Below are 23,794 nucleotides of genomic sequence, written 5' to 3' on the forward strand. Positions count from 1 at the left end.
TTAAATCATGGGAAGTAAATTCTATTAGTGATTTGATATCACAATTAAATCTTCCAGAGAAATGAAAAGATCAGATATGGAGTCGAAGCTACAGTGACCACTCCTTGGCATACAGTAAAGTGAAGCCTATCCATCACTTATTGAGAAATTTAACACGGACAACTGTAGTGTGTGGTTCTTTTATGAGCAGTTATAAGTCTAGGAAGGTTGCTGTGGCATTATTATCAACCATAAAATATGTTTCCCAATTTTTGTTTCAACTAACAGTCCCCAGGTTTCTGAGAAATAAAATTCTTCAAATTTTGTGTAATGCAAGGACTAAAGACTATCAATGGATTGCACACATTTCTGGTAAGTTAAAATGCAGTTTTACTGATCAAATTCAAGTTAAGACACGGCTGAAAGGGCGAGTATGTTTGGGATGATGGGAATTCGAACCCTCGACCTTCAAATTACGGGCCTCTGTCCAGAGAAAAGGCAAGCCTAGACAAGTTATACTCAAGAAGATATTTGTTGATTCTTTAAAGACAATAGTCCTAAATATCTCCAGTTATTTCCCAGCAACTAAATAAGGTACTCAGGACAAAATAAACCTTAATGTATATTATTTAGATATTTAAATAAATATGTTATCACGAAAAATCCGCTCTCGTCAGAACGATAACTATAAAAGATATGTTATGTAAATTAGATATAAAAGCAAAAAATATATTACAGTACGACAAATGTGTACAAAATCAAAACTTCAATAATGAAAAATACAATCTGTGGTAGAATAATAATGTTATTCTTTTTCAGCATTTATAGAAGTGAAACGTTAGATATGACAAAATGCTTTTAAGACATAATATTTGCCTCGTTCAAGTAATGGATAAATTAAGATAGTTTGGTGATAAAAATGATATATATAATACTCTCTATTATAATAGTCGTCTCGTTAAAATAATAAGACTTTTTCTGTGTGTAGAAAATCTCACATTCTTCAAGTTTATCTTATTAACCTCAAAAATCAGCTATTCCATCGAACTTTCCAATGATCTTTCAGTATTAATGTTCTTTTGTCAGAAACCCCAGTTCATTCAGGTATTCTTTATTCCCTTGCAAAATACAAATTCTAGATTCTTGTATTTGACATAAAACCAACAATTTGTTTGTTATTCTGCTTAAAAACGCAATTCATTTCGAGTGAATTAAATGTATTATTTAAGTAAACAAATCTCAAATATTGGTTTTTGAGTTAGTTTTTCTTCTGAGATCATTTTCAGTTTTTTCCGTTTTACCTGTCAAGATTTTCAACTTCATCGTTTCCTCAAAATTTTTACAACCTTCATATTTACCTTATATTTACAAGAAATTCTAAGCCCATTTAAACCTACATAAGAATCTATTATCTGATCAAAAAGAAAAAAAAACAACTTAAGTGACCTCTTGATGTGTTTTCCAACAGACAGTTTTACTTCCTTAAGCTTTGTTTTTTGTCTATCAGAAAAACTAATACGATCCCAACACTAAACTTTAGTGCTTTACACGAGCTAAGATGGATCTTCTTTTCTCTTTTTCTGCTGAAATTTTTACCACCTTAGTAACACCAGAACTGTCAGCCATTTTGAAAAAATCCATTATTTTTTTATACCCAAAAGAACAAGTGTTAAACCTTTGTTTTCGCTTAGCTCAAATCTGACCTATTGGATTTTGCCTTTCCTTTGCAAGAACTACCAACTAACTTTGAACGCATTGTAAAAAGTCTAATGCATTATCATTGATCCGATTACTTGTTATTGGTGCAAAGTTTGACCACCTTCAGTTTTGCATACTTCTGTGTAAAAAATTTGTTATTTCTTTAAAGTTTTTATGTATTTTGGCTGAAAATTTAGTACTTTCAATGTTGTTGTGCTTCTGTCAGAAAGATCATTGCTCATAAGTAATATAAAATATAAAAAAATGCCCATTATTTTGTAATTTTTACCCCAAAGAATTCACTGTTATAAACATCCATTTTCTAATCAAATTTTAAATAGCTATGAAAGCATTCTTTTGACAAACATAACATCTTCTCATTACTGGTCACGCGTACGGATCAAAGTGAGGGGAGAAAACGTAGATTTTTCTGATCAGCTCCACGTAAAAAAATCAAATGATGTTTTCTTTATTAAGTATTTAAATGTTAACTATCCGGATTGACCTTAGCAAAAATATATTGCAATATAGTTCTGCCTTTTCTTTCTGTTGTTTTGATCACATTTTGTTTCTTTTAGAACAAAATAAATATTTTATTGTTTGGCTTAGTTTACAGCTTTGAAGCTGTGCAAAGTATGATTCAACTGAACCAGTTTCAAACCCTACCTTTAAATGGCTTATACGAACTCGTTCAATTTTTGAAAACATTTCTTAGTCCAGACCATCTATTTTGATGTGCACATATTATTACTCTATTGATGACGAATGGCAGGCTTATCAAATTAAATTAAAGTCAGACAATAAAAAGTCAGATAATTAAGAGTACCAAAAACTTTTGAAAGTCTAATTCAAAAGGTTAAATATTTATAGTTTACCTAGAAGTGCTGTTTACGAAAACATATAATTATATATAACAAATAAATGTTTCTCCTAAAGATTCTATACATTCTACTATTATTATTTCACTGTTTATCGAGTCCAATACAAATTAAGATATAAACATTCCTCCAATCGATAGATGGCACTGAATAGAGAAAGACTTATGATTGTCTGTTTTTGGTTGTTTTTTTTAATTTCGCGCAAAGCTACTCAAGGGCATCTGCGCTAGCCGTCCCTAATTTAGTGATGATGACGAATCAACTCTTGAGCTACTCTTTTATCTACGAATAGTGGGATTGACCGTCACATTATAACGCCCCAACGGCTGAAAGTGCAAGCATGTTTGGTACGACGGGAATTCGAACCCGCGACCCTCAGATTACGAGTCGAACGCTTTAACCCACCTGAGCATGCCGGGCCGAACGAACATATAGTTAGATTTTGTGTTATTTTCATCAGCCTGAGATATGGCCTTTTTTGTTGAAAGTATTAACTTTTATATAGGTATTTGTGGACAATTTTCTGAGACAAACAACAACGGTAGTAGTGAAAGTTACTTATTAAGGAGGGCCCGGCATGGCCAGGTGGGTTAAGGCGTTCGACTCGTAATTTGAGGGTCGAGGGTTCAAATCCCCGTCGCACCAAACATGCTCGCCCTTTCAGCCGTGGGGGCGTTATAAAGTGACGGTCAATCCCACTATTCGTTGGTAAAAGAGTAGCCCAAGAACTGGCGGTGGGTGGTGATGACTAGCTGCCTTCCCTCTAGTCTTACACTGCTAAATTAGGGATTGCTAGCGCAGATAGCCCTCGTGTAGTTTTGCGCGAAATTCCAAAACAAACAAACAAACTTATTAACGAGTTACTTTGTCGCTACCCGGTAATCAGTTAACACGTGTTTATCGGATTGCCTTTTTATAATGATAAAAAATTTTGTCCTCGGATGTTTATTAATTAAGCAGCATTGACTAATTCGAGACTTTATTTTACATGGAGACAAGGATTTCCTTACTGTATTCACCACCTGTAATTATGATACAGTTAACTAAACTACCGAAATGTGAACATTCTAATAAAACTATTAAAATTGTGAACTCAGTTATTTCTCGATTATTTTATACCATTTGTTCGTCTGTTTTATTAAAACCGTCTAATGATTAGTTTATCGTTTAAACTAAAGTTAGACCTGAAGATGAAAGGCGGAAGGCTTTCGAAACGTCGTCTTCCATATTTGTGTCTCCACAACAGGCAGGTGCCGTCCATTCTACAAAGTTTCATCATTGAATGTTGTTATTTGTATTTAAGCAATAAGTCTACTAAATGTGTTATTTATTAAATGTTAGACGCTGTTATCGAAATATTTGGTATCGGATATAATGCTATAATTTGTAAACAGTGAAACTCAAAAACCTTTCAGTTTAGTATAGTGAACGCATCGCATAATAAAACGTTATTTTTCTACGATTTGTCTGTTGGTTTTGTTTTTAGAGTAAAGCCACACTGGGATACATGCTACGTCTATTGTGGGAACCAAGCCCCAGATTTTAGCGTTGTAAGTCCATAGAGCCTCCACCATTCCACCTGGGGTCCTTTTTATATAATACAACTATACAGCGCATTACTATTTCGTTCAATATCCATTCTCCAAATTTTGGTTTGGTTTGTTTTGAATTTCGCGCAAAGCTTCAAGAGAGCTCTCTGCGCTAACAAACCCTAATTTAGCAGTGAAAGACTAGTCATCACCACCCACCGCCAAATGTTGGGCTACTTTTTTACCAACAAATAGTGGGATTGACCATCACATGATAACGTCCCCCCCCCCACAACTGACAGGGCGAGCATGTGTAGTGTGATGGGGATTCGAACCCACGATCCTCAGATTACGAGTTGAGTACTTTAACCACCTGGCAGTTCCGGGCCACACCAAATATTCACATTATTATAATTTGTCTCAAATATTGTGTAAACTTATTACATTTCATGAACATATCCCTTATATGATATTGTAGCTGAACATTACAAGTTCAAAAATGTGTTTGATAAACAGTCATCAGAAAAAGAAGAAAAAATATATCACACAAAAATTAACTTTTTATTAACAACATAAAAATTATATGCATTTGTAGCTTTTATCCAATATCATTTTAAGTAGCTAAACAAACAGTATTAGTTATCCTGTATCAGCCAGGCGTTATTATCCTTATTTGTTTTTCTATATTATGATGAACGTTTATTAAATGAGCTTTATCCAAATTCCTCATCCAACCTTATCTTGTCAGTTCTTTCCTTCTGTTGTTCCAAGTGATGAATCACCTCTCGAGCTGCTTGAAGTTCTGAAATATATTTTTAGGGTTAAATACAAATAAAGAAATAAAAAATATCGTGTTTTGATTGATGAAGCTATGTGTATAGTTTTAAAATTTTTGCACCTTTGAAATAGTAAAGATAAAACTATGATATTTCTCTAACTTCCAGGTCTCCTACTCGTATGATTTGGATTAGAATTTTGATCAGACTATAATAACGATTAATACCTCAAGTTTAGTTATTTGAAGACACTCGAAACAGGCTGACGAAACAAGAACTAATACCTCATGCCTTTATGATGACGTTCATTTCGCTCCATGACAAGACTGTTTTAAACTGAAACAACTCAACACGTGGAATGCGGCAAATTAAGATTTTGTTAAGAAAACTTTAGGCCCCTCTTAGGTGAATATTGTAACTGCACTATAATTTAAGTTTTTCATTTTGTTTTTAGGTTATACGACATAAACTTTGTTTTTTTGTTTGCTGTTTATGATTGTTTTTATCTATTCAGAAACGTATTTTATATTAAGCTTTTCTGAGATCAGACTTCTTTCTTTTCTTTTCCTTTTAACTTAATTTCAATTATATCAACATAAAAATAATATTTGAGATGGCGTTGTTGTTGTGAAATAAGCACAAAGCTACACAATGGGCTATCAATCCACCACGGGTATCGAAACCCGGTTTTTAGCGTTGTAAGTCTGAGATAGCGATTGCCTAAGATATCGCGATACTAAGAAAGAAGTAACGCTATTCTACATTTTAATATGTGCTACAGTAAAACAATAATCACAGAAATATTCTAGTACTGAAAACAAGAGGACCTAAAATACTTCACAAAACAAAGAAACAATGACTTAATCACAATGTATCACAATACAAACATGGTCGTTAATTTTAACCATTTGTCATGAAAAACTTACACGTCTGAGAAGAATTATAAAATCATACCCAGATACACACACATACGACAAATATTTGAAAAGAATGGTTTATGCTAGTGACTACACCTACAACTCTTAAAGCAAAGATTAACGTAAATCCCCATAATACACTTCAACATAATAACGTATTAGACCATGTTTTTTTTTTCTATTCACATAATTTCTACATCTTCAGAAAAAGTGAAGTTCGAAGTGGACTGATAGATATAGAAAATCTTTCTCATCGTTATCAGTGCACATGATCTCACAATATGCACTGATGAGCTTCCACTACGGTCTCATTTTACAAGTTTCGAGATTTTTACAGCAAAAGACAGAACATTTGATATTGTTAAATTAATTTATGTACTCCGCTGGTACAGCGGTGAGTCTACGGATTTACAACACTAAAATCAGGGGTTCGATTCCCCGCGATGGACTCAACAGATAACCTGATGTGGATTTGCTACAAAAAAAAAACACCCAGAGATTAATGCATTTGCTTAGCAAAAAGCTTCACAATGACTCGTCTACTCCTTTTAAACTGCAAGAATCGAACTCCAGATTTTAGCGTTGTATGTCATAAAAATTACTCACCAAAAGACATCAGAAAGAAAGCACATTTCTAAGTGTCATTTTCTAGAACCCAAAATTAGCCCGTTATTTATTTGAAAAACAAATTGTTTGATGAGTTCCCTCTGTCGTAACTTTATTGATTCATCTTATTTATTCAGCTGTTCATGTCAAAACTGACATAAAATTATACTAATTCGGCAAACTCATTTTCAACGTAATGGTAAATGATAAAGTCATTGTTTGGTAATTAATTTAATTGTGCATGATTCTGTTAATATTCATTGCTACGATGTAATTATTTAGGGAATTTTATAAGAGTTTAATATATATGTAAAAACGGCTGGTTTGGGTTGAGAAAATTCTTTTATGTAGAGGAGCGAACAACATTTCGACCTTCTTCGGTCATCGTCAGGTTCACAAAGAAAGGAAGAGGTAACTAACTAACCGATAGCTGACCACATGTTTGAAGTGGTTGTGTAACTGAGTGTAGGAATGTAGAGGGCGTGCTTAGATGTTTGATTATATTTATTAATATAGGTATACAGGTGTTCCTTTGTATTGGTTTATTTTCGGCTTGAGTTGTTGTGTAAGTAAGGCTTCTTTAATTTTGCGTTTGTTTATATAGTATTTGGGCGTTTTCTGTGGTTATGTTGTGTTTATTTGACTTGCAGTGTTCGAAAACGTGTGAAGGTGACTTTTTGTGTTCTTTGAATCTGGTTTCCATTTTTCTACTTGTTTCTCCAATATAGAAGTCGCGGCAGTTATCACATTGTATTTTATAAATAATGTTGGTGTGGTGTTTGTCAGTGTAGTTTTTACATAGTATAGACCTTAGTTTTTGCCTTTTTTTTTAAATAAATTTGGTATTAGCTGGAATGTCATATTTTGTTACTAGTTTTTGCCAAATGTTAGTTATTTTTCTGCTGATGTCGGGAATATACAGGGTGGCCCGTAAGTCCCTACCCATCCATATATCTTATGTATCCAGTGTATCTGTGTGCTGTCCCTCATTATCGCTGCGCTAATGTACCCACGTACTTGTCACAAAACGCTATTCAAGTGTAAATGGGCTTACATCGGCCATATTTCTCTGAAAAAAAGAAACAAATTTATAATACATGCATAATTGAATATAACATAATAACATATGGATGGGTAGGAATTTATGGGCCACCCTGTATGGTGTGCAGCAGTATATGGTTTCGTAATTTTTTAATTCGTGGGATATATTTACTTTTGTTGGTTGATTTTGCTTTTTTGTCTGGATGTTTATTTGGTTTCTTAGTATGTCGAGTTTTTTTGTTTCTTTGTTTTGTTTCATGTGCTGAATCCCAAGGAATGTATAGTCCAGTATGGGTGATTTTTCGGTGAATTTCTGTTTTAAATTGTGTATCGGTTCTTGTAATTTTGAGGTTAAGAAATGATATTTGATTGCTTTCTTCCTGTTCTCATGTGAAGTTAATGTTGAGATGTATAGAATTAATGTGATTGAAAAAATTAAGTGTGTGTTCTGTAGGTGTGAATCCCGCAATCGTGTCGTCTACATATCTATACCAGTATAGTGGTGGATGTAATGCTATGTTAATTGCTTGTGTTTCAACTTGTGTCATAAAAATATTGGCTAGAACTGGTGATACTGGGTTGCCCATGCTTAGGCCATTTGTTTGTATATAGTTGTGGTTGTTGAACATAAAGTTTGTCTTCATCGTAATGAATTCTATGAAGGTTGCTAATTGGTTGCTGGGAATGTTTATTGATGGGTTAGGGTCTTGAATATGGAGTTCTAAGGCTATCTTGCAGGCTTCAGCGGTTGGGACTTCTTTAAAGAGGGATATAACATCGAAACTGGCCATTAAGGCTTTATGATTAAGTTGATTTAGATTAGACTTGAAATTAAAAGAGTCTTTGATGAATGAGCTGGCTGGTGTTACATATTTGGAGAATGCCCATGCTACGTATTTACCAAGATTGTAATTAAACGATTCAAATGTGAGCATTATTGGTCGTAATGGACAATCTGGTTTATGAGGTTTGGGGAAGCCGTGTATTTGTGGTGTGCGTGAGTCGGTCTTGCGTAGGTAGGAATAAAGTGTTTTTTTCATTTTTAGTAGTATTTTGTTTAGTTGCGTTTCGTATGTGTTTTTTGGATTTGTGTGTATTGGTTTAAATTTGTTTGTGTCTGTTTATATGAGTTGGTCCCTTCCTTCTGAAGAAGTTTCTCGCTACGCCACTGGAACTAACACTATTTCTCGGTGTTATTAATGAATATTTAACTGGATTAGGTACATATTAAGCAGAAAACACCAGCTAAATGTAAAAGTTAAAACTGTAACTAAACCAGGGACAAACGGTAAAAACTATTCAAGTTATATAGAAATAAAAAATATGGTAATGGCACAATATGTAAATTAGGGTGTTTAAACTTTGAAAGTTTCTATATAGGAGAAACAGTTATGAAAATAATGTTGTAAGGAACATGCAAAACAAAAAGAAGTCAAACATAAATGAACGTATGACTGAAAAACAAAACAAAGGGATTCCAGTCCTACAATAGCAAGTCTGGGGATATCCGTGGTAGGCTTAGTAAAAATTGTCCATTTTTAGCTTTATTTTCAATTCCAAATAAACAAACAAAACGAAACAAACTTTAAAAATATTAAAATACTGAATATAAAGTGTGCATGTGTTTTTCTTCTATAGCAAAGCCATTTTGAATCCCTGATTTTAGCGTGAATATTGAGTAAAACACAAACTAAAGAGAAATTCTTAAGCACGAAGAACCAAAAAAGGAAACCCAACATTAATAAAACGTCAGGAGCGTCATTATATTTGTATGGAAGTAATTATAACACCAGAGAGAACCACTACCATAAACCAAATTATTTGATTAAATATAATTACTACTGGAATATACTTGTACCTCAAACGTTGTATGTGATCATGTCTCGCTGCTAAAGACGGAACTTTCTACAGAAGTAGATCTATCATCCCAGAAATACCTGTTTCAAAATTTCATATTACTTGTAAGTTCAGTGGCTATCTCTTAACAATAAAAGAAAACCCGGTTTTTAACGTTACAATCCGTCAGATTTACAGTTGAACCACTGAGTAACGCATTTTCATTCGATTGGATACATTACAAAGCGTTAATTCAAGGGTTAAAAATATTTCTTTTTTTACCCTTACTTTTATCGTCTCTTGTTATAACAGCGGAAAGTCTTCGGATTTACAACGCTAAAATAAGTGGTTCGATTCCACTCGGTGGACGCCGCAGATAGCCAGATGTGGCTTTGCTATAAGAAAACACACCCGTGTAAGTTATCTAAAATGCACTGTTTTATATAATAATTTCTTATTTCAAAATCATTATAATAATGTGTCAAAAATAATAAATTGAAAAACATTTGCCATGGGATTGGATACATTCATGTGTTTATTCAACCAGATGTATTGAAATTACCCCATGTTTAGGAAGATGTTTACTAGTCAACAGATGTTCTTCTTGTTGCCTTTACTTTATAAATACCAACCTTTCTGAGCTTCAAGTAGTTTCTTTTTCATTTCTTTCAGTTCTTGTTCCTTACTAAAAATAGGTTCCAACAAGTTCTCTTCACTCACTGTCCACTGGTCAGTTTTTCCCTACATGAAATAAAATACTTCGAGACCGAACTATTGTCATTTATTTCAGTCAAGTCACTCATGATTCTATCTGTTTTCATTTGCTGACCTACTAAATGCCATTTAACTCATTCTAATAAAACATAGCGCAGTTTGAAATAATTTTGCTTTGCACAAACAGAAGTAGTTTTGGTTAAGTATTAAAAAAATCAATCTACTGTTCTTAATACTAATGGCGTTTTTTTTCTTCTCTTGGCATTTATTTGTTATTAAGCCCAAACAACAAAATTAACTACCTGTTATCTGCCAATCGTTGGTATCGGAATTCGATTTTTAACGTTATAATTTCGCAAACTTATCGCTGAGCTATCTATGTGGGGTAGGAGGGAAGCTTTTGTTAAAACCGTAAAAAAAAAAAACAAACTTACTTGTACTTTTCTTTCAAATAAATAACCTTTGCTTCTAATGTAAATAATTTCTGTTTGATAAAGACCATAAACTTTACATAGGTGTTTCTTCTTTCCCTACAGGTCCTCCGGTGAGACAGTCGTAAGTCTAAGAAGTTACAACGTTAAAAAGACGAGTTTCGATTCCCCACGATAGGCACTGCAGATAACTCAATGTGACTTCACTCTAAAACATATATATTTTTTCTTAAAATCTGTTTTGTGGCATCTCTTGAATTAAACGACATAGATGCTTCTCTTACTCACCAACAACTTCTCTCGGAGTATAAACTGGATCCGGTTTTCCAGGGAAACAGTCAAATTTTGCAAGTCATAGTTTGCAAGAGTCAAATGTAAGATCCGATGAATGATTCTGAAGTTTACAGATAGAAGAGAGAGAGAAAATAAGATGAATAAACCTCGATCATAACATCAGTTTGAAACAAGGTGTATAGTTTCAACAAAAACTCAAAAGATATACAGCCTGAATCCATTACGAACTTACATTTCAAGATGCAAAACTTTTCAGACTCTGTAGACTTTGCTTATCGAAAACAGTTTCAGAATATCTCAGAAGACTTCGGAAATAAAATGCCTAAGAAAATCAGTTCAATACACAAAATCATCTGACCAATTTGTAATTTATATCTCAAAAGTTAATGCAGTCATTCCAGTTTCTCATTCGTTGGAAATCTATTTTTTTCCTGATAAAGTTGTACTGTAATTTTAAAAGTGCATTTTATATACTAGAAAAGGAATCCAATACTAAAGTGCAAGTTATTGTCTGTAGTTTGAATTTGAGCGCAAAGTTATTCAGTGGGCTATCTGTTTCGTGCCCACCACAGGTATCGAAACCCGATTTTTAACGTTATAAGCCTCCCTTTGACTCCCAGTTGGTCTGAAATTGGAAGAAAAATAATAGCGTACGCGTGAAGATTATTGCCACATACAGTTGCAAGATATAGATTGGTTTATAAATTCGAAAATTTATGATGAACGTACTAAAATAGGGAAGTTAGAGGTCTTATAATACTTGTTTAAAACTTAAATCAAATTTCATATATTAGGTTAATTTTGTATATTTATATTAAGTTTACCATGGATATTAAAACTTGAAAAACCATGTGGCTAATGTTTAAAATGATCACATATCTAATATTTAAATATGGCTCTGAAGAGAAATTAGTATTATCTTTTAATCTTCTCCGGACATCATCTACCCAGAGTCAAGAAAAACCTGGCATTTTTGTTTCATTATTAGCAAGAATATCAAAATGACATCCATCTGCATAATCCAAACAAATACAGTTCATAAACAATTTACTCCGATGTAATTAGTAAGTTAATTAGGTACAAAACGTTTCACTGGCCAACTTATTCAGCTTTCCCACCGTAATCGTATATTTGCTTAGGTACATGGTCATGTATTATATTCAGTCCTAAAATTATATTCTTAACCATTTTAATTCGTATATCTATTGATGTCATTACATTTTCATCGAATATCATACATTCATCATGTTTGTGTCTTTCGAAGATTTACATTTTTTAACTTCCGCTTACGAATTACATGAAAGATGAGATCTATCGTCATGGTGAAAGTTATCCACCATAATCTAATTTTAATCTGTCCACAGTTTAAGAGCTTGAAACGCTAAAACTCCTGTTTCAATACTAATTGTAAGCGAAGCACAAATTGCTCATTGTGTAACTTTAGGCTTAACAACAAAACAAGCTTTGCAACACGTGGACGCATAACATGTAATTTTTTTTACTTATGCCATCAGAATAATTAATAATAAAAGTTTCGATAAAAATTATTGATTGTTTTGATAACATTATGGTTGTGTTTATTTATAATGTGAAATCTGGATAGAAAGTAGCATGGTGAAATATCCTAGAGGTTTTTGTTGTTGTTTTTTCCCTTAAAAGTCCACTCAGGTAGCATCCAAACCAAAATGCACAACATATTACGTACAATATCGTATAATAACGTTAAATACTAACGTTTAAAAGGTTGAGACGTGTGTAATTATAAAGAACTGCAAAAAGTACTGTCATGATTGGTTTGATTAACAATAGCGTTATAGATGGAAAACATTTATTTCCTGATTAACAAAAAACTAAACTTTTATAACTTGAATTATTTGAATTTGTATACCTGTAAATATATAGTGTATTCTTTGATAGATTGTTTAGGCAGATTATTCATGATGAAACTTTGTAGAATGAACTGCAACAATATATAGTGTAGTTATAGTAATTTATAGAATGAAATCTGATACATTTAGTGTAATCTCCTTTATTTAGATTATCAAATTCAAAACGTTTAAATGAACTATTGTTTGGTGAATAACTTTTATAGAAAGTTTGCAACACAATTAACTTGAGTTTGGATAAACAGCTTGAGAAATAACTAAAATTACAGTTCTGTAATTTGAATATTGATTAAACTTTTACATTCAGAGAACGGTATATTTAATTTATTTTTACATTTTTAAGATATGAAGAAAGCTTTACAATCTTACTTTTATAGTGTAATGGTAATGATGTGGCCGTCTGTATATCTGTGTGACCAAAATAAAATATACGATAGCGCCATTGCCATCTATTGTGGTACTAAGTACAACAATATCTCAATGCCATAAGTGATTATTAAAGTTTACAGGCCCAGGCGTTCGACTCGTAATCTGAGGGTCGCAGGTTCGAATCCCCGCCGCAACAAACATGCTCGCCTTTCAACCGTGTGGGGTTGTAACGTTACGGTCAATCCCACTATTCGTTGGTGAAAGAGTAGCCAAAGAGTTGGCGGTGGGTGGTGATGACTAGCTGCCTTCCCTCTAGTCTTACACTGCTAAATTAGGGGCGGCTAGCGCAGAAATCCCTTGAGTAGCTTTGCACGAAATTCAAAACAAACAAACAATAAAGTTTCTAAAATACGACGCCAGCTATTGAATGACACCACAAACAGAATCCATAAACAATTTCATACTTTGGGTATTCAAGATTCAGACAATGAGAAAGATAACTATCGTATGTGACACACCCATTTCTTTACAGCATAGCACAGTTTTAAATAGATTTTCTCTCCTCACAGGAAGAACACGATTGTTTATATCTTTATTGATGTAGTTTTTATGTTGTACTAAAAACAGTGAAGTTCTTAAACTGTTATTTCTTCAATAAAGTGTTGCACTTTTAATAAATAAAAGTATTAAAGTTTATATCAGTAAAATGTATGAAAATACTGATCTCAGTGCATTGAATAATTCTGTCGTAATGTGTAAAAATAAATGTTTGACTGATGAAATTTCTATGCAGCAAATTGAAAGGAAATTCAATATTCCAGTAGCATCTGCTATCCTGAAGAGGATAAGTGAAACTACTGCTGTTTATAATGGAAATTATGAAGATAATATAGCTCAAACTTTTAAAAAACAATGTTATATAATCCGGAGCATGTTGTTTATGTGCTACAGAGTTCTTATCAGCTATAAATTGTAACTACAAGTGTGAACATTATTTCTAGAAGAGTAAGATACACTGTAGTACAAAGTAACTTCAATTGGACGTAACTGCATAACAATCACTGCTAAGTACTGATAAGCAAACCTAAAAACTAAAATGTGCATCAGACTTCAAAAACTGGAATCATAGCTGGGGGAGGGTGCGTTTTGCAGATTCAACTTGAAACTGTCTGTTTGGCAAAATTAAAACCACAGTTTATTCGGTGGTTATAGGGAGAACGGTATTGTGGTAGACACGCAATATCAACTGCAAAATTATACTGATGGGCAAGTACAGTTGTGGGCTGCAGATTTACACAAAACTAATGGCACCCTGACTGCTAACAGGTATAAACACATTCTTATTTATCATACTGTTCCCCCAGAAACAAGGCTTGAAGGGTTGGGATTTATACCTCGGCATTACAGTGATCCAAGGTATGCAGCGAATGTGGTGAAACAATAGTTGGTATGGCTAAAAATCTTCAATATTACCTACATTTACTCATCAATATATATGTATTATATATATATATGTATATATATAACTAGACGCTAATCGCTAGTTAGCTTTTGTCCAAATTTTCAGCTGATAATCAGCTGTCTTCTTCAGAAAACCATGAGATGGACTATTTCTATGATAGTAGTGGCCGAAGTTCTATCATGGGTTAGCTGTTAATGTCTTCTGGCTTCTAGCTACTGATAATGAATGACATAGTTTTAAACATTATTTATAACTTATTGAAAACACAAGTCAACCTTTTAACGTTACAACTGAATATGGTTACAATTGTGAGTTGTTTAACTTAGAATGTTTTGCACGTTTTTTACTTTACATAAAGCAAAATTTAGGCAAGGCATTTTTGAAACAAGAAAAACATCAAAATTCTTAGCAAAATCGCATTGAAATTCATTCATTGAATATAAAAGTGATTTAAGTGTTAAATTAGTGTTAATTAATGATGGTTTGGATACGTATCAAAAACTACAAGAACAAGTTACTTACACACAAATCCGTAGACAAGTGAAAACATTCCCTCGAAACTCATCGAAACTTTGCTTCATAGCTTCTTGTACTTGAAGTTCGTGGAGCTCAAGAGCTGAAGTCAGACATTGAGTACTGTACATAATTATCTTTAGTAATTAGACTTCTTAATACACTGTATATTAACCCTGGAGTTTTCCATCTGTACTCAATGAAGGATTATGGTGAATCTGTCTTTTCAATTTAAAACAACCACCAATTAATAACTTCTCTATATTGATTTACATGAGAAACTTAGATGGCATCGAATTTTACTGAAACATAGTTTACAAGCTACACAACAGGATCGCCTATTTTAATAAAAGGCTAACAGTAAAAGAGGAAAATAAAAACTTTATTGTGCTCAAGAGAGAGATCCCAGCAACCAAACAGCCTCTAGATACTAACGAACCCTGTTTCTACTGGCAGATGGTGAGAAACTAAAGAGCAGATTCGGGCGTTTCGCAGTTGAATAAAATTATCGTGTCAGAGAATAATAAAAGAAGGATAAAGAAACGTAAAATGACCCAAACCATTCATTGAGCTGAAACAAGTAAATATAGGTGTTAAATTGCTGTGTCAATGTATGACGTTATCTTGGTTGGGTTATTAGTGCATAAGGTCTACTACTAGATGACTTCTAACTCGAGTGCGAACATACAAAATTAATGAGTGATAAAAAAGTTGAGCATATAAGAACATGTCATGCTTGAGTGTAGTGGAGAAATAAGTGGTGATGACTTGTTCAAGATTTGATTTGGTCAAATACACAATCATGATGGAAGTTTGTTTTTGTTTGGCTATTGTTAAGCACAAAGCCATACTATGGGCTATCTATGCTCTGTCCATCAAAGGTATTGAAACCCGATTTTTAGCGTCTTAAACCTACATAGTTAGATGGAAAAATGTTTTTAAGTAAACGGTTTAAGCCCCAATCTTATGAAGTATGATAAACCATGAAATTATTATTGAAATATAGCTTAATATTAATAAAATGTGGCTTTTCAAACACTCTAGTATACAAAAACACAAAAAATTATAACAATTTTAACGTACAGCACATTACGAAATATAAATAAAAACCTCAGGCGCATCATAGAATTTTCCATGTACATATTTCGTTGTAGCGGACAATACATTTAAAACCTAGACAAAATCAGTTGGATAAATATTATAAGTAAGTGTACAGGGGTAATTTGTTTGTTCAGAGCAGTTTGTATTAACAAAAAAACAGTTATATGAAGATTTATCAACATTTTTGTCTTCATATGTTTGCTTGCGTAGAATTAAGCACAAAGCTGCACAATGGGCTATCTGTGCTGTGCCCACCACGGGTATTGAAACCCGTTTGTAGCAGTGTGAGTCAGCAGACATATCGCTGTACCACTTGGGGTGTCTTCATATATATATATATATATATACCATTCAATGTTAAGCTGAAGATCTATTTTTATGTCAAAATCCTTATGTCATTTTTTTATAACCTGGTTGATGTGGATGTATATCATTTCTCTTTCTTTTGCATTTATTCTAAATACAGCCGGGAGTGACCTAGAAGTTAACATTTTGGGCTGCATATCGAAGGATCTGGAATTAAAAAGGTGACGTCATTGAATACGTTTGATACTTGCACCTTTGGACTCGTTATAAAAGTGACAGTCCATCTTATTCTTCGGCTTAAAAAAATTGGATAGAACACTTATGGTGACAGATACAGAGGACTGATTATTTATCCTCTAATCAGAAGTTCAAAGCTAGACACAGCATACTTGAATCCTGATCAGCTCAAGTGAACGTATGAGGTGCCAATCATGTTGAATATTTTAATTTTTTTGTATGAAAGTTAGACTATAACTTCGAAATATATTGATCTTGAAGATATAATCTATTATCTGAAAACTTTCTAGCCAAAAAAATGTTTTAAAATACGTGAACACAGTCTTAATTACTCGATAATTTTGTTTGCTTAACATCATTATGATTTAGCAAGGTTTGCATTAAAAGCTGTGACGAAAGGTAACTGTTTATGAATGTTAAAAACTGGAACCTATTTGTGTAATGATAGGGTAATATTGGAAGTAGATTGATTAACTATCAAAACTAACGAGTACAATTGTTAAAAGTTTATATTCGCTCTTTCATGAGTTTGTTAATCTTTATCTTCAACGTAATAAACTTGGGAAATTATAAACTGATGGTGTGTTAATTATTTAACTTGATTCGGTCGAAGACTTATTGAATTAAATGTAAAAAAAAAAAGAAATCTAGAATTAATTTTGTTTGATGACTTCTGTGATCCTTCAGAAAATGTACTGTGAATAACTAATTACGTGCTATTCTGGTCACTTTATGAGTTTTTGATAGTTGGGTAAAATAAGAATGTATTTTAGGTTTATTTGATAACATATAACATAACATGACATTTAAGAATAACAAGGAACCTATTCACTAAAGTATATAAACAAAGACTGGTTTTTCATTTAAACATTTATCAAGTCTTCCCTCAAGTTCCTTAAATTTACTACATTCCACCAGATAAAAGTAAGCATCCACCAGCTCTAAATTAACCCATTTTAAAAGTCAAATACATTATAGAAAAGTAAAACTGTTTTAGCTGGCAATGACTCCTAGTCTTCCAAATTTTGTGTTTCAGTCCCTTAGTCCTACCATTCTTATCATTACGTGTGAAAACAAAAAGACAATAGACCAACACTATCCGCTCTTTTAACAGTCTTAAACACCTCGATTAGATCCTTTCTAAGTCTTCCTTTAAAAGAAAACAATATCAGAAATCTTAACCTATCCTCGTATGATAATCTTTCTATCCCAAATATAGTCCTAATAGACCTCATTTTTAATGTATGAAAGCTTAAACTGGGTATAATGTACTTTAAATGAGGTATGACCAGTGATAAAAGTAATACAATTATAATATTATTTAGCCTTATATTCAATGTATTTTTAAATACAACATAAAATACTCCCTCCCATACCATTAGTAACAGCATCCTACTTGAATGGCTTCAGAGACTGATCAGCCAGTCCCCCAATGGCACAGCGGTATGTCTGCAGACTTACAACGCTAAAAAAAATGGGTTTCGATACCCTTATTGAGCAGAGTACAGATAGTTCTCTACGTAGTTTTGTGCTTAATTACAAAAAAAACAACAATAAGTGATTAATCAAAACCCCGAGATTTTCTTCCATGACACTGTTAAGGTTATTCCCATCAAAACTTTACTTATAATTCAAGTTATGATAACCCACATGCATTACCTCATATTTATTATAATAAAATCTCATTTGTCTTTTATTCACCCAATTCACTAAATGATCTAAATCATTTTCTAAAGCATCAGAAACTTCCTCATAGCCAGCAACACCCAAAACATTAATATCATCAACAAATTTAACCAGTTTATTGACCATTTCCTTAATTTATGTCATTGATGTACAAAACAAAAAGACTAAGGGTCCTAAACATGGAGCCCTGAGGAGGTAACCTATTTGAGCTATTAATCCAGTTCGATTGAACTTTATTTATAACAGCCCTTTGCTTTTTTCTTTTCAGCCATTTTTTCAATCCAAGCTACCTCCACACTCATAGATATAATTATTTTCACACACTTTCTACATGGCATCTTATAATTTTTAAAAAAAATCCAGATACATCAAGTCCCCAAGTGGCACAGCGGTATGTCTGCAGACTTACACTGCTAGAAACCAGCTTTCGATAGCCGCGGCGAGCAAAGCATATAAAGTACTTTGTGTAGCCTTGTGCTTAAAACAAAACAAACAAACATATATATGAAATCCACACATTTATCTTCATCAAGATAAGCGGTAACCTCTCTAATGAATTTCAAAAAAATATATTAAAACAATGTTTTCCCACAATGAAACCAAGTTGATTGTCTAGCAAGATTTTAAAGCTCCTTGGGTGAATCTGACAAACAACTTCATTCGACTTTCCAGAACTGTTCCTAACACTCCTTTAAGACAGGTAAAATTATAATTACCCAGTTAATTTTATCTCCTCCTTCAAAAATATGGGTAACATGAGCCAACTTCCAACCCTTCATATCCACTGTTTGAGGACTTACAAAAACTACTAACTTGTGACTTACATATCCAACCCTTAATCTCCTTGAAAACCCTTGAGGAAATATCATCTAGTCCAGGAGTCTTACCATTCTTTGTTTCAATTTGTGTAGTTTTCGTAACAAGTTTATAATTAATATGTTTATCTTAATAGATCCTATTTCCATCTAGTAAATGTTCAGGATGAGGAATACTGTTTGGATCTTAATCAGCGAAAATTTAAGACACAATAGAGTTAAGTATCTGAGCTTTCTCTTAATCATCACAAACGACCCTTCTTTTATAATTCCTCAAAGTCTCTTCTAGTCTCCTAATATTTTCATTGTCCTCAAATACCTTTAACGAAATTCTACTGAAGTCTTTTATAATATCAGACAAATATTGTTTATATATCACTTTCCACTGCCTAAATTCCCGTTAGACCAACTCTTTTGACTTTTTTATAACCTTTAAGTCTGCCATCACAGCAGTCAATCTGAACTTCTTAAATTATGTCTCTCATACGTTTTGTAAACAACCTGGTCTGTAATTTGCAGCCACCCTTGTTTTTATTTCTTTCTATAAGTAACATTTTTATCTTGAACACGTGAAACATTTCCACATTTTATCAACATCTACAATTAATTATCGCATCTCTGAAATCTTGAACTCTGTGACTATGTTTTATTATTACTTATCTCCATATGCAATCAAACATACAATCTAACTGAGCAATGATCACTTGCACATATATGTTTCCCAGCCTTCACTCTATCAACCATTTCCATGCTGGAAGTCAATAATGATGACAAGTTCATTACTAAGGAAGGAAGAAGCTCACCCAGCACGATTTTTGAAAATCAGTCTCCTTAATGATTGGGCTGTAACATTTCCCAATTAATGCGTCTGAAATTAAAATTCCTCATAATTATGACGATGTTTAATGACTGAACTATATTTGTTTTCATCAATTAAATTCATCAGTTTCAAAATAAACAAAGACTGTCAGAAACGGGTATTATATCTGTCAGAATGCTTGGCATGATCAAGGGTGTTAAGACGTGCGACTCGTAATCTGAGGGTCGCAGGTTCGCACCCCGTCGCGCCAAACATGCTCGCCCTTTCAGCCGTGGGGGCATTATAATGTCACGGTCAATCCCACTATTAGTTGGTAAAAGAGTAGCCCAAGAGTTGGCGGTGGGTGGTGATGATTAGCTGCCTTCCCTCTAGTCTTACACTGCTAAATTAGGGACGGTTAGTGCAGATAGCCCTCGAGTAGCTTTGTGCGAAATTCAAACCAAACAAACAAAATCTGTCAAGTCTTTTTGTACAAAGTAGCAATGAATATATTTATTCCTAAAGGTATTCAAATATATATGCTTTTAACCTATTGAGAGGAATAACAGCGCGACGTGCACTTTAAAATACAAAATTACGGTGCTTTTAAAGTGCAAAAGGTGAACCACAAGTATCGAACTCCTGGTCCTGGAGTTGTAAATCCGTAGACACACCTCTGTGCTGTTGGTTAGATATGATAAAGTTTTCGTAAATTTTACTTATTCTTCGTAGTTAGTTTCGGTTTTACACTTTAAACATCAGTAAAATTATAACAAGATTTTACAGAAATTCGCGCTAATGTGATTCAATCAAATCTATAAGTTTCAAATTAGGTCCGCTGAGCCCTTAATTAGTTTTGCGCAAATGTTCGAAACAACTCAACCCCATATTAGTATGTTTTTGTTTTAAGTAAACAGAAAAATTTGTATTCAAATCAAGAGCCTCTGTGGAAAATGTTAGACCTATCTCTTCTTATTGGACTTCAGCAGAAAGATAAGCTGGCAAAATATCTCAAAAACCTAATCAAGTTTTTATGCTGTGGAATAAAACAAATTTATTACTGAATTGTGGGTAAGTGAACTGAAAAATCCAAAGTGATATCACATAATTTTATGAATACGAAATACGTGTTCTTTCATATTCAGTTTTGCAGGACATTGTTTTTGAATTTCGCGCAAAGCTACACGAGGGCTATCTGCGCTAACCATCCCTAATTTAGCAGTGTGAGACTAGAGGGAAGGCAACTAGTCATCACCACCCACCGCCAACTCTTGGAATACTCTTTTACCAACGAATAGTGGGATTCACCGTCACATAATAACACTTCCACGGCTGAAAGGGCGAGCATGTTCGGTGCGACGGGGATTCGAACCCGCAACCCTTAGATTACGAGTCGAACGCCTTATCCTACCTAGCCATGCCGGGCCTTTGCAGGATATAAAATGACAAATAATATGGGCTATATTTCTTTTGACAAGTTAAATGAAAGTTAATATTAATTTGATAGATAAACCGCAAAATATCGTTTGTAAACATCAAAGTATAACAAAGACAGTAAAACAAAAGCATTTGTAATATTTGTATTTTGCTTTGGTTGCAACGTAAAACATTTCATTATTAGATGTTCATGCATTAAACTATTATGGAGATAAAAATACGTCACAAAGTAAGGAGAGAGAATTCGAAATTCGTTAATCTAGATCACATCAAAGCCCATCGTGACATCGGAATTCACTTAGAAACCATCCTGTGAGTCGTGTTTGTCAACATATTCGTTGGTCTAGTAGATAAACTTATTAAGGTCTTATAACATTGATCCTAAGATAACACAATTATCTTATACATAAACTCCCCAGTGGCTCAGCGGCAAGTCTGTAGACTTAAGACGCTAAGATTTAGGTTTCAGTACCCATGGTGGGTAGAGCACAGATAGCCCATGGTGTAGTTTTGTACTTAACAACAACCAAACCAAAAACAAACAAACAAACAAACAAAAACTGATATAAAATTTTAACAGTTGCTATAATCAAATATCTAGTATAGACAAGCACGTGGCTAACAACAGAATCATCGAATGTTCATCGATATCTGAAACAAAGTAATTAATGAATGAAGTAACTATTACAGCACCTTCTGGTGAGTTTTTACGGAACTATCCTGAGATTGTGTACCTTCATATAGAACTAAAACTCCATCTATTTGATTCGTATTTAAACAGAACTTGGTTTAGACCTTATGCTAACTGCTCCGTAACACATACACAGTCCCAACACTCCATTAGGTTTCACAGCGCTGATATGCACTTTCTACTTTCGTCATCTGTTTTCATTGATATCTGCAGATTTAGGACAACGTTGAGTGTTCTTCAATAAGACTGTTACTATACTTTGAAAAATACTAGTACACTTGTAAGTATAGTTTACTTTCTTTATTTTAAGTAAAATGCCATTAGCAAAATGTACGTATAATCTTCATTGTAACTAATAGTATCATACCTATGGAAGTTCAGCACTTGATACTGACGGGACAATACACTCTTTATCACGATTTCGATTTCGATTGGTACATCTACTCACAAACAATGTAGTGTAGAAACAAAATAAGTGGTTAGTTTAAGAAATAATATAAAATATCATCGCTGTATACTGAAAGATTTGCTTTTCAGATGTTCAGAATACATAGGGAAAATACCACATGCTTACCTACAAAATTGAGAATCAAAAACACCAAAGCAAAGCTGAAGTAAACTGTGAAAGTAAGGTTGTTTGAGTATTTGAACCTCCGAAAGAATCCGACCCATTGCGCCCACCTGTAGAACAAGAAATAATATAGTACCAAACCTGCCTGTCTGGTAAGTGCTTGAAGGCATCTATAAATATCTTATCTCTCTTCAAAAATAGAAACGAGACCATAGGAAAAAACAGTCTTGTCGTACTCATGATTTGTGTATATTTCATTATTTAGTAGGGTGTGAAGGTAAGAATCATTACTTACTTGTGAGGCTTTATCCATGGAAATATCAAGGCAAATAATAACCCTTGTTCAGCCAGCAAAACAACAGTGGTAAACAGGTTGAGGAAAGTCATTATATGTACTTCAATAAAAAAGAAACAAATAAACAGAAATTAGATAAAATTTAAGACAATTTAAATATATTCTCAAGGATTTTAGATTATCTCATTAAAATTTGGCTAATTTGTATTTTCGTAATTTAATATAATAAAACATAAGCACATTGTCAGTTATTCGAATATAAGGCGAAGGTTTTTAACGTATATTAAAAGCGACACGTAAGTACTAATCATTCTGAAGCGTGTGATAAAAATCAGGTGCACTGTAGACAATAATTTATATAAATTCCGCTTAGTTTGTCCGTTTTTGGACTTATAGCTAGAGACACGTAACAATAGCATTTGGGATCTGTCTTTGCTCTCCCACTAGTTGAAGATGTCTTTCAGAACCCGTCGATTGGGCCATATAATGAGACAAAAATAATTATTTTCTGAACTGCTATATATATATATGCAATATAATGGTTTTAAAAGTTATGGTTTGAGCGTTGAAAGCTGAAGCATTAGGAACCAACAGTCCTAAAATATAGAACAAAAATCACGTTAACTGCAGATGTTGTTTTTACTTATTTACTATTTTTAAAGACATTTTGAGTAAGGACTATTGGCAGACGAAAGATAGACCTGAAATACAATATTGAAAAGTCTTTGTTTTTGAATCATAAAATGACAGTTTGAGAGAAATGTATGAAGAATAAATTGTAAATTATCTGATTTCTACCACAAATTGTAGACCAGTAGGTTTCCTATACCCAGATTAAAGGATTTGATTGTTTTTCAGTCCTTATTAATACTTATAAACGTTGCTAAAGTACGTGTGATTGTATCGTACTCAATGTTTTCTGTTGTT

The 23,794-nt window shown here is 33.2% G+C and overlaps 1 protein-coding gene across 14 annotated transcripts in view; it reads right to left on the reverse strand.

Annotated features, from left to right (window-relative positions):
• Positions 1-4,626: 4,626 nt before the first annotated feature.
• LOC143229861 (uncharacterized) overlaps positions 4,627-23,794 on the reverse strand; it is a 116,760-nt gene continuing 97,592 nt past the window's right edge. For 7 of the 14 annotated variants that reach the window (XM_076462709.1, XM_076462704.1, XM_076462705.1 and 4 more), the window contains 6 exons: positions 22,868-22,967; positions 22,576-22,682; positions 14,939-15,032; positions 10,694-10,799; positions 9,893-10,001; positions 4,627-4,886 (listed from right to left, as the gene is read on the reverse strand). In XM_076462709.1, coding sequence (XP_076318824.1) covers positions 4,798-4,886; positions 9,893-10,001; positions 10,694-10,799; positions 14,939-15,032; positions 22,576-22,682; positions 22,868-22,959 — 597 coding nt within the window. In that variant the 5' untranslated portion in view covers positions 22,960-22,967 and the 3' untranslated portion in view covers positions 4,627-4,797. Of the gene's footprint in view, positions 4,887-9,548; positions 9,656-9,892; positions 10,002-10,693; positions 10,800-14,938; positions 15,033-22,575; positions 22,683-22,867; positions 22,968-23,794 lie in introns of all 14 variants that reach the window. The other 7 variants (XM_076462717.1, XM_076462715.1, XM_076462716.1 and 4 more) reach the window with 2 other exon arrangements.

This window comes from Tachypleus tridentatus, chromosome 10, assembly GCF_004210375.1.
Source record: "Tachypleus tridentatus isolate NWPU-2018 chromosome 10, ASM421037v1, whole genome shotgun sequence".
Classification (NCBI taxonomy): Eukaryota; Metazoa; Arthropoda; class Merostomata; order Xiphosura; family Limulidae; genus Tachypleus; species Tachypleus tridentatus.